This window comes from Dreissena polymorpha, chromosome 14, assembly GCF_020536995.1.
Source record: "Dreissena polymorpha isolate Duluth1 chromosome 14, UMN_Dpol_1.0, whole genome shotgun sequence".
NCBI lineage: Eukaryota > Metazoa > Mollusca > Bivalvia > Myida > Dreissenidae > Dreissena > Dreissena polymorpha.
In genome coordinates this window covers 48,184,715-48,197,860 of record NC_068368.1, presented here as the reverse complement: position 1 = coordinate 48,197,860, position 13,146 = coordinate 48,184,715, and the positions used below count along the sequence as shown (strand labels likewise).

The 13,146-nt window shown below is 35.6% G+C and overlaps 1 protein-coding gene across 1 annotated transcript in view; it reads right to left on the bottom strand.

Annotated features, from left to right (window-relative positions):
• LOC127857346 (A disintegrin and metalloproteinase with thrombospondin motifs adt-2-like) overlaps positions 1-10,411 on the bottom strand; it is a 41,127-nt gene extending 30,716 nt beyond the window's left edge. The window contains exons 1-2 of the mRNA XM_052393746.1: positions 10,357-10,411; positions 9,589-9,641 (exon numbers count right to left, since the gene is read on the bottom strand). Coding sequence (XP_052249706.1) covers positions 9,589-9,641; positions 10,357-10,411 — 108 coding nt within the window. The remainder of the gene's footprint in view (positions 1-9,588; positions 9,642-10,356) is intronic.
• Between the last annotated feature and the right edge of the window lie 2,735 nt (positions 10,412-13,146).

Below are 13,146 nucleotides of genomic sequence, written 5' to 3'. Positions count from 1 at the left end.
TATTTAGTGAAAACATCATTTTGAATGATAAATAATCATATTATAACGAAAAATTAACTTTTGTGAAAAAAAAATATTTCACTATCAAATATATATATAACAAGGTATGCAACTCAAAAACAGCCCAAAACGGGGTGCATCGCTTTGAACAGCCATATCTTCATCAATTGTGCAGCGATTTTCACGATCTCGGTCTTATTCAACGCAGAAATGAATTTCCTTTCTGGAAATGTATATGTCTTGCAATATTTTTACAAATGCTGGGTCAACTTTTAAGAAATAACACGATACACAACTCGCATGACCCAGTTGACAGTGATCATGCATTCTTTATGAATGAAATCTCCAGTTGTAAAGACACACCTCCGCATTGGACCAATGAAATCACTCGTATGTTTAAAATGTCAGTTAGTTGAAATGTTTGTAAACAAAGGTTTCAAACGGCGCTGGACAGTTAGTCTTGATGCAGAATGTAACGACAAAAACGGTAATAATGTTTTTTCATACGTTTTATTGAATTATGGTATCGAACTACATGAACTTTGTAGGGAAGTTGCCCTTTACTCCATGAAGATTTCAGTCTTAAAGACAGCATGTTCACTGTCAACTGGGTCATGCGAGTTGTGTATCGTGTTATTTCTTAAAAGTTGACCCAGCATTTGTAAAAATATTGCACCTGTGGTAGCGTGTGACGAATCAGAAAGTTTATCGCGTTCATAAATTCATTTGAAAATAGTGATAGGATGGCATGAGAGTCTTTATTTAACAATGCTAAAATAATTATTAAAGACCCTAGATGCAAAATCGCCAATTATTGAGTTAAATGGATTATTAGATGGATTTAAAAGGATTATTAAAGGTAAGATACTAGTTCGAACGTGTTTTGGTTTTTGTTTGTACTTTTGTCGTTCCCTGTTCTCGGTGAAATGATTTTAACATGGGGCCTTTAATGCATTTGATCACACACGGCAAACCCATAACATTATATAAAAAACACGTTCTGCGCGTCATTAAATTCGTCGTCCGAAGTTGGAAAACGTATTGCCCTGCATATTAAGTCAAATAAAGTGTCAGTCGCTGCAATTGTCTGTTTACTCGTCGATAGTGTACATGTAGAATCTATGTTGACATGGACATCATTTTCAGTAGCAATCGCCGCCATATTGGGTTTTGATCATTTTCTTTCGAAAATAAAATGAATTATAGTAAAGTAAAATCTTCTTTTCGCGGTCGTAATGTGTTACAATTCGCATTCTGCGTAAAATTGAATCGAGGCATACGGTGATATTTTTACTAGTTTGACAGTTTGTGTGTGATTTTTTTAAAGACTATTTTGCGTACCAGAACAAATACATTTATATCACTACGCATGGTTACATTCGTTAGATTGTAAGCGATTTTTAAGAATGAATTAAACTAATTGTTAGGCTAAGGTCATTAGATCTAGTTATGTTAAATGTCACGTTGAAAAAAAAATCAAAGCATCGCAACATAAACTTCTCTGTATTCAACGCTAACCTAGTATTCTCTATGTATACAGATAATCAACTATGTTTTCAATGAAAATAAGCCGGGAACCAAACATTTATTTTACAAAAGAGACTTTATACTAAATGTTATGATATTCTGAGAAGCCAAGCTTGCAGCAAAGATTGTTTCGACAATGTGTCTCGTTTCGTGGTTGGATGAAGAAGATCGCGAATAAATGCAAAATGTTATTACTGTAATAGTAATTTTCATGTAAACCAGTTAAATGATATTCAATCTACTTGAAACACTATAATTTCGTAGATCGAAATCGTTATTTCTTTACATTAACTTAATTACACGTCTCATAACAGCGCCCACGCAAACTATATTTATGTATTTCATGTCATCCGACGGTTATCTTCACTTAGATCTCTCATGAGTAAATATACACATTTGAAGGCCCTAGACTGAAACCTAGTAAGGAAACGTGTCATTAAGTAGATATAAAGAAAAAAAACGATTCTTCCGCGTAATTTACCATGGAAGCCTCATCATATTTTATGTGTTTCATGTCATACGCATGTGATCTTCACACGTGACCTCTCATGTGTAAATATACGCATTTTTGAACGCCCACTTACTATATAACCTAGTTTAGTGGGCGGAAATTAGGACTCTAGACATTACAATTCATTCTTTATTCAAACGTGGTAGAATAATATATATTGGCCACACATGACCTCTCATGGGAAAATAAATATAAACGCCCACAGATTTTTTTTAAGGCTTGAATGATAACATGGAGATACTAATGCTTCAGGTTGTGAATAGGTCACCAATGGTGCCTGCATCGTGATCTTTTAAACTGCGTGATCTCCAGTAAGGGAACCATTACATGCACTCCGCTAGGACTGGTTAGATACAGTACCTTCCCAAATGACACGACTGCCATAATACCGTGGACTTTTCCTCATGATACATTGTCCCGCAGGCAGTTTTAGCTTTCAAACGTAATTTGCAATACTTAACCCATTTATGCCTAGTGGACTCTCCCATCCTTCTAAATTGGATCAATTTATTTTCAAAATTAGGGATGTCTAGTATATTTTTTTTCTTTATTTAGAATATTTCTTACATAAATTTCTTTTAGCAAACAGCGCAGACCCTGATGAGACGCCGCCTCATGCGGCGTCTCATGTGGGTCTACGCTGTTTTCCAAGGCCTTTTTTCTAGACGCTAGGCATAAATGGGTTAATTGAACATCAACAAACGTGCGTCAAATGTGAAGTAACCGCGCGTTGGCCTCACGGCGCCCGCTCGTGCATCACAAGTTTTTATCGCACGCATCGGTTAGTCTTCCGATCTCATACTATCTTTTTACTATTTATTGTATTAGTATTGTTTGCAATAAAATGTAAATCAATGTAATACGTGAGCGAATCATTTAAACGTCTTCCGAAATCTTTTTAGTAAGCGTAAGGTGTCTGTTTCAAACGTGCGATCCACGTGCGACTTAAGCAAGGGGGTCGCACCTCTCTCGCAAAGGATCGCACATCGTCCGCAAAGACACATGTCGTCTCTCGGAGGGTACATTCCCGGTAGATTCGGCGCGATATGTGTGCACGGTGCCCTTACGACGGGTTTCGACACATGATTGATGCATCAACGAAGCTACAAATCGCACAGAAAAACCATGATCATTGAGGTTGGCCAGTCGTGTCGATCGTGGTGGATCGTACAACAATGAGAATCTTGGATAACGAATACAACTGTGTTCGCTAGATATCATACGATAATAACTGACGGAAAGCTTCCAAATTACCAGAATAAAAAACAACCGACTTATCTTTACAGTTATTTAAAAGCCATCACTTTGTTTCAGCAATCAATACCATGACTTAAATTTTGCACATTAATGTTGGTTGCGGGAGTCAGACACAATGGTTACAGAAGATACGAATTTTAAACAATTAAATGGCAATATGCGATGAAATGCAAAACTGAAAATTTGACCAATAAAATTTTATACAATACGAGAATAAATTGCATTTATCAACGCGCAGTAACATATGAGGAATGAATCGGTATCCTATATCGTTTTGCTTTACAAGGAATCTTGCATAACATGAATTGAAGATAGTACAAAACATTATTTATGAAAATCTCATACCATAATAAGAATAATTAAAATTAGATATTTCAAAATATATCTTTTTTAAGTTTACATCGCTACAAAATATCAGTACAACGTTAAGCACATTTTAATATTTCTTCAGTGATTTTTTAATTAGACTAGCAATAAAATCAAAATGGACTTACCCGTTAGATATACAGGCGTACACAATCAAAGGATATGAGAAAATGACGCTAAGGCCATGTTATATAGGCTGGTCAAGCTTGGTCAATATTTATTGTATTTTGATTCAAAGCATAACAGGTTTAACTTGATCGTTCCACCTACGTGTTTAGACGATTTTGGAGTAGCGAATCGTTAGTTGGTGATCCGTGGAAATATCTGTTCTGCTTTCTTGGCATTTAAATGAAAATAAGTCCGCCATGATATTGTATTGTCCAACCGGGGTCTTGTTATAAACTAGCTGGTGCAGGTTTTGTAAGCGTTAAGATAAACCTCAGTCATATTATGAGTCGCGTTATGAGAAAACTGGGCATAATGCATGTTCGTAAAGTGTCGGCCCAGATTAGCATGTGCAGTCCGCACAAGTTCCGCTTTTATGACATTTTTCGTTTAAAGAAAGTATCTTCGTAGAGAAAATTCGGTTAAGGCGAAAAGTGCCGTCCCCGATTAGCCTGTGGGACGACACTTGAAGCACATGCATTATGCTCAGTTTTCTCGTAACGCGACTCAAATGCGACTTCAATCGCACAGAAAACTAAGACAGACACTGTTCCCGCGTGTACAGTGTCAACGTGAACATGTTGATTGTGCATTTTTTTATTTTTTTTTAATTAATGTTAGCTTGCTTGCATCGAAAGCAAAAGGCTGATTGAAACTTGGTCGACTCCGTTTAATGGGTAAAACCAGTACATGTACTTGATATATTTTAGGGATTGCTTCCACATTGTGGATCGAACCCGTGACCCCAGGGGTCGCCAATCGGACACCAAATCCACTACGCCACAGTAACGGCAAATGCGGTTTGCAATTTTAGTACCAATTATTCAATTTAAAGATGAAAAATAAAAGCTTTTATTATCAATACTACACATTTGTCAGATTTTATATACATATGAATTGTCATTTTAAAAAATGTACCTTGTATTTGTGAATTAAGTTATGTAGGTTTTCTTGTTATAGCTATACACCAAAATATTATCATAATACTGACATATAATGACATTATTTTATTTTTTAATTTAAATTAAAACATATTTTATATTATCACAGATTGACACAGTACACATTTTCTTAAACATGACACAGATTCTAAAAAGAAAGTACATGTATACATTTATGTTAAAGCATGCGCAATAGCACTCATTCCTAAAACACATATTTAGATATACCGGTTCGTTTATGTCTCTATGGACACTCATCACTCATAATAGATCCTATTATAAAGCAATGCTATTAAATCGTTAATTGGAAAATTACGAGGATTACTGCGATATTACTGCGACGTTAGATTTACAATTCAGAATACAATTCTTAAGCATGATTGACCCTGACTCGATTATGATTGCCGGTGAAGGCAGAATGTGTTTTCAACATTTTTCTTTTCTTTTTCTTTAAAAATAGGAAACTCTTTAAAACCACTTTCATGTTTTGCAGTTGTAATGTCAGTGTTATATATTACTCGCTTGCATACATGCACATGATAACAATGCGTTTGAAAGTACTTTTAGTACTTTATATAAAGCAGCAACAATTTAACCAACTTCATCGTTTTAACCTGCCTACAATACACCTACCTGAGCATTAATTGAACCTCGTTCTGTGAAAAGGGGGTTTAATGCATGTGCGTATAGTGTCGTCCCAGACTAGCCTGTGCAGTTCGCACAGGCTAATCAGGAACGACGCTAACCGCATAAACTAGATTTTTGCTAAGAAGAGTCTTCCTTTAAGCGACAAATACAATAAAAGCGGACACTGTCGTCCCTGATTATCCTGTGCGGACAGCATAGACTAATCTTGGACGACACTTTACGCACATGCATGAAACCTCCTTTTCACAGAGCGAAGTTCAATTGAATGTGCTTTCATTGCTTGCGGTCAAAACTGATTGCTCTTATGCTAGGTTGTGCAAAAGCATTATGCGAGGTATATAGACCGTGTCAGCAATTAATACCATGACTTAAATTTTGCCCTTTAATGGTGGTTGTAGTAGCTTAACAGAAGGGTTATCAAAGGTACGAACTTTACAAACCTGGTCTGGGCAATACATTTCAATAGCAATAGGTGATTGAATAAACTCTGAACAATTTGACAAATAAATTGTAATAAGATGTACACGCATTTATCAACGCGCAGTAACAAACGTAAATACTATATAAGGTCATCAGTATATAACTATTTATAATTACTTAATTCAAGTAACATAGCAGAACTTATTAAACTATCACTTTTTATAAAAGAATCACTCACTATGCGGTCTGAAAATTTAAATGCTCGGCATATATCTAACACAAATTAATGTTTATTGATTTATTTATGTGTGAAAACAAATGTTATAATTATAAGCATTTATCAATTGCAGCAAATGTTAATGGTATTTATTTCAAAATTGTAAGATGTTTTTAAATATGCTTAGAGCAAATAATTAGTGTATGTATTTAAAAATAAAAAAATGTTAACCTCGTCTGTATACATATGTTTTGCAAATTCAAATTGTTTATACCCACTACAGAAAATGTATGGTTATTCATGTTAACTTAAAACCTTTTTCCTAACTGTTGATCTTTTTGTCGTTTTTTTTCTACGGAAATATGTATGTCTTATCATGTCGACATATTCTTTGTAAATGTACAAGTCTTGAATAAAATGTATGTCAGTCTTTATGTCTGTCATATGAGGAATGGATCTTTATCCATTATCATTTTCCTTTACAATTAATCTTGCAAAACATCAATTGGAGAGACTCCACAACATTAAAATCTTTTGACAGACATTAAAAGAACGCTCCCACCGTAGAGATCAAACCCAGGACCTCCCAGTCGCTAGGCGGACACCACATCCCATACGCAACGGCGACCACGGTGCCCAATTTGAGTACCAATCTTAGTAATGATTTTGTTGATGATTGTTTTTATCAATACTGCATATTTGTCACTTATCGTATCATCTATACATTCGAATAAACGTAAAACCTAATCGTAAATGTCATTTAAGAAACATACATTGTATTTTCGATTTAAGTTATGTAGGTTTTCTTGTTACAGCTACACATATTATCATAATACTGGCGTATAAGGGCATCGTTTCATTTTTTTTTTGTTTAAATACAAAATAGTATAAGCATGTTCAGGTACAGCATATAATTTTACAAAAATTTCACATATTCTAAACAGAAAGTGTACATTTATGTTTAAGCAAACGAAAAATCACTCATTCCGTAAACAAATATTTAGATAGATATTATAAAAGAACGATATAACGTTTCGTTAGTTGATAATCATCAATCATAATAGATCAAATGTGTCGTGTTCTGAGAAAACTGGGAACAATGCATGTGCGTAAAGTGTCGTCCCAGATTAGACTGTGAAGTCCGCGATTTTCGCTTATAAGAGACATCATTTAAACGAAAAATTCCATTAAAGCGAAAATTGTCGTCCCTGATTAGCCTGTGCGGACTGCACAGGCTAATCTGGGATGACAATTTACGCACAAGTATTATGCCCAGTTTTCTCAGAACACGACAATTGTAAAGCGATGTGTTTAATTTTTAATTTGCAAATTACTAGTATAATTGCGACATGAGATTTAAAAATCAAAATTCACTCACAAGTCATTTTTGACCCGGAATCGATTTCGATTGCCGTTGAAGGCAGACCTGTTTAATAAATCTTCTTTCTTGATATAGTAATACAGAATATGTTAATATCATAGTTTGAAAGTTTGAGACATTGAAACAAATAAGTGAAAAAACAGCACCGTAATGTATTGGAGTTGTCATGTCAGTGCTATATATATATATATATATCACTCGCTTTCATACAAGCACTTCATTCACAATGCGTTTGGAAGTATTTTTCAAACGCCTTTATAGTCTTTACCGCCTACAGGAGACCTACCCGGTCAGTATTACAATGTGCTTATATTGCTTGAGGCCAAATCTGATTGCTTTTATGCCAGGGCGGACGCAGAATTATGCAAGCATGTGAAATCCAAACTATGATTTGTTTAATCTTATAATAGATCTTCTGCGTGGGTAAGTCATGACAAGGGTTGATATAATATCACTGACTTAATGCCGAAACACGACTACGATGTTTACAACAATATCCTGGGGTTTTTAATCTTGATATTTTTATAAGCGGTCACAACCCGTTCAAAGACCTATCAGTCTTTACTACACTTCTGTTTCTCCTAAAAAAAACAACAAACTCATGTTTGCAATACCAGACGAGACGTTTATTGACGGGACACTGTGCAGCCAACTTTAACATTGAATACATAAATGGCAAGATTATGACTACAAAATGTGAACCGACCGGCCAGGAAAAACCAGAGACGGTTAACGCTGGAAACCTGTGCTCGTTTGCTAATTGTCGGAACACAATACGAATGTCGAGCCTCATTCATGTGTCTGGTTTCATATACAAATCAAAACATATACCAACGCAACAAAAAACAACAACTTTTCTTAGCACATAAATTAAAATAAAACCGAACTGCACTGACTGAAGACGCCTGCACTCTACACAACATAATCGTATGCTTGAGATCCTCGTGCAAGACTGACCAATCATTTTATTACTGTAAAACAGTCACGTAACGCGTAAGACAAATATTTCACGCTATACCATCGAAACGCGTGAAATAAAAAGTCTTTACTACACTTCTGTTTCACCTTAAAAAACAACAAACTCATGTTTGCAATACCAGACGAGACGTTTAGAAAACGAAAAGAGCGGGCTGGTGAGAACAAATTAAAATATTTAAAATCACAATACTATTTGAGAATGAAAATGCCTCTATTTATAACGCCAGAGCCTTAGACACGCTCAATCTCCTCTCCAAGGAGTCACAGATATATCTATCCTTACTATTTTCGCTCTTCCAGCGACCATGCCGTTTCCAACAACGGTCATAAACTCCCGCGTTCGCCGCGCACATTGCGCCCCCGGCGCGCAATGAATGCAAACCAATATTTGCATAACCTACTACTTCTCTCAATCTAGCCGTAATACACTCGCGAGTTCGGGTATAACCCAACGGTTTGTCTTTCTGAATCAATTTTGAATTGCCTTTTGAATTATTAATAGGTGTAAACAAGAAACAATTGTCACTCGTCAACAATCCAGGAATTTCTAAATATCTATGTATTTAAAATAAAATACGGACAAGCCGCAGTTTCGCCCTTAGCGATATCGATTTTTTCGCCGTTACGATATTGGTCAGTCTTACTTTTTCTTATGGTAATTGTAAAATATCCGTTAAACAGTTGAATATCATCACATCTTAAATTAACTAGCTCGTTAAATCGCAAAAAAAACATTATATGCTAAAAAAAATCATGCATAAATCCCTCAATACAAGCAAATCTGTATTGTCAGAATATTTTTCGAAAAGCTCTTTCAACGATTCTAAAGAAATCGGTTCCTTGCGAGAAACAGGTTTTGACAATGTTCTTTTTGCAGATTCCAGCAAATTCATAACAAATGCGTTAGCCGCGGGATCAGGAAGATTTCTGAGAGAATGAGCCACTTAATGCTATATAAAGAAGCACTTATAACAGAACTCGATACTTGCTTGTCAATAAGATCAGTCAAATACAACGCCACATGGATAGGCGAAGCTGGAACCGCTGAACCGCCCTTAGAAGATATAAACGATTTCCACTTATTGAAATAACTGAAATACTTAATGTTTGTATTGTCACTTTTTGAATACACAAATTGTCCCGATATCTTTCCCGCCAAATCTCCAAACTCGCTCACGCTAATCCCGCTGTCCTGAATCTCCGTGTCAATAGCCGTCTTGAGATTTAAACCTGCAGAAATAAATGATACGTCACTCAACAAATCGTAATGCAATTATTCCAAAATTGAACGGTCTCCCATCAAATATACCGTTCCTTCCTCTACCTCTTTTAGTAATATGACCCGCTGCAAATAAAGTAAAATCATGCACAAAGTATGCTTTATCATTCCCTCCAGGAAAACACAACGGCCAAAAATGAGCCGACTTCCAAATAAGCAGCAACCCCATTGCATTACACTTTTCGTGTTTTATCTTAAGAATACAATCACATGCCAATCGAGGCGGGGGAACAATCCAGTTGTTCTCGCCTTTTCACTGTACACTAAATGCGTCTACAGCGGAAGTACCAGGGCACCAATATCTAGAATTAAATTGGTTGCATTTAGCATTGTAATTATATGCAAAACGATCACATGTATGTGGACCCCAAGTTGTTTCTAAACTTTCAAAAATATCATTTTCAATTGACCAATCGGCACTATCAGTGGCCCTACTAAAAAAATCGGCTTGATCGTTGATTTTTCGTGGAACCCAATTTGGTACCAATTTTATACCATTACTTCTACAGACATCATCAACATGTACTGCAATATCTTGCAGATATGACTTTCTACTTCCTGGTTTTTAAAATACTTGTTACATTCCTGTTATCGGAATTTAATTTCACTACAGAACTTTTTACTTGTTCCAATGAACGATTCAGCACTCTGCGAACAGCCTCTAACTTCCTCCAGGTAGAACTGAGTCCTGTTTCAGACTCGGACCAACAACCCACAACATCGCAATTGTTGTGATTCTCTACTTAACCTCCAAATCCAGCTCCACTGGCGTCACAAAAGACAACGGTTTGCTCATTTTCGCAAAACCCATCAAATTCCTCTAATTTTCCACAATTCAGCGAAGTATGTTACATTTCCAAAATAATATCTCATCAAAAGCCTTGCTTGTCACCAAGACAGGAGCGTCCCAACTCGCTCTGGACAATACGCACTGATAAAGAGACCTTGACCTTAAACGTACAATCGGCCCCATAGCGCTTTGCATTAATATCAGCTGACCTATCAGTCGTGCAATTACACGTACATGAAACATATTTTCACCTTTAATACGGGTAAAAGCCCGCGAAGCGGGCGTGGACCGTTCATACATATGGAAATTTAGACATAAAAAATACAAAAAGGGATGCATCTAAAAAAAAATGCCACGCGACATATATTTTTCGATGCTATTTATGAACTTGAACAATCCAAATCACTTTGACATATGCTACATGTCAATACATACCTCAGGAAAAAATATATCAATGACATCATTATTGTGTAGCGAATCGCACTAAATATTCTCGCATTATATGTTTTTGTCCGCTACATGAGACCGTCTCAGAATTAAGATTACACAATTATCTCCCCTGAATACTCTTCTTCTTCATGTTCTGTCTCATAGACTGGTTTACTACATATACTGACAGTCTTTACCAAACACAATTTTGGTACATATAACCCGTCTAGAATGTTTTACCTGAATCTCCGATTTCTTTCGAATTTATTTGCTTTGATCTTTTCGATATCTTATTGTTATTATTATCCTGAAAAATCACAGACGCTTGTTCAAAAATAATTTGTTTAACACATTATAGTTGGCATCTATATTCTAGAAGTATTCTCGCGGTATTTCAATAACGACACCCTACTGTTAACTTGTCAGAATTCGTGACGCATTTTCCATTCGCTCTCAGACAGCAGTTTTACGTGTGATCATGAGCAGTATTCTGGTAAGTTGTGGTTGTTATTCATCAGAAATACATTTATTCACAAAAATTTACGATATTCCTATTTAACTTTTAAGTCTTTTAGCTTATTTTAAACGTATTTACACCTCGTCTGCTCGCACTTGGCCGATATCCCGAAAGGTTACTTATCACTATATGAAGATTAGGCCTAAAACCACAAAATCTAATCCCGTTGGATTTTCGTGCCGAATTTTTTTGTTACAAATCTTCCAGATTCGAAATGAAAAAACACAACAACAACATGACATTTAGAAATTGTCTGCATCATTTATCAAATTTTAAGATATGTGTTGGTTTTCCGTTTTTAGAAGCTGTTTGCCAAGGCAAGAGCTGGGCATCACACAACTCCAGCCATTATATTGAGCAAAACTGACAGTTTTGGTTTCCAGAAATAAACAAAGAAGGGAATCCTGAACTATCGATGTTTCCAAGCTATACACACAGTTATTTGCTGTGGCGATCTTATTTTTCATTGGTTCTGTTGGTTTACTTGTGTTAACTTTTATAGAACTTTGAAAAGTCTATATATGTCTATCTATAAACAAAAAAAGACATGGCATTATAAGATCAGCTGTGCTAATATTGTCAAAGGGTTGTTAAATTAACAATTTGAAGGCAATGATACTGAAGAAATATGAAGGTTCCCTTGCAAATTTAGTCTGTATATTGACAGGTGTCTGCCAGTAAATGTCAAACTAGTAATACAAAACTTACCACAAGTATGTAAAAGAACTAAGTACCTGTTGTGATCATTTTTAGTAAGATAGTGTAATTCTAAACAGTAGCAAATAGCTTGTTTAGTTAGTGCATAATGCCATTAATATGATTACCTTTCTATTGTGAAATTAATAGATTTGTTGTTACGTGTTGTTCCATGAAAAATGTTTTATGCGCTAGAACAAAATCATCATTGTTATCCCCACGCTTTACGGAGAAAAAGTGGGGATATTGTGGTTATCTCCGTCTTCCGTCCGTCTGTCCGTCCTGGCCACTATCTCCTCCTACACTATAAGCACTAGAACCTTGAAACTAACACACATGGTAGCTATGGGCATATGTGAGACCCTGCACTATTTGGAATTTTCATCTGACCCCTTGGTCAGAAGTTATGGGGTGGGGCCGGTTCAGAGATTTTCACTCATTTTTTATGTTTTTTTTACATTAACTTCTTCATAGCTTTGGGATTTAGGTCCATTTATCAGCAAAATCTTGCAAACTTGTAAGCAAGCAACGAACTTTCCATGAATGTACCTTTATATGTGCTCTTTCCAAAAAACCCGTTAGCCACCAAAAAAGCAACAACATGGCGGCCATTTGTTTCCAAAATGGCGGCCGCATATTTTTTTATACAATTTTTCTTGAAAATCAAGGTATTCGTACTCGGAGACAAATGAAAACAAACATCATTTAGGTTGTTTTGATGTTAATAATGTTTAAAAGATACAATTTATTCTTCTTTGACATTTAGATGTGAAATATTGTACATTTGTATCGAAATTGTGGCAATTTGCACAATAATTGTGAACCACATATGTACGTATATATCACAATAAAGTTATCATAACGGTAATATAAAGACAATACACACACATGTTTGACACGCATAAACAACTGTTTTAAAACATGTTGAATACATAAATATATATAGCATTTAAAAAGAAAACTATTTTACACTCAGGGGTGCGCTTAGTATGGACTTATTGGTATTACGTATTACGTGTCTGTT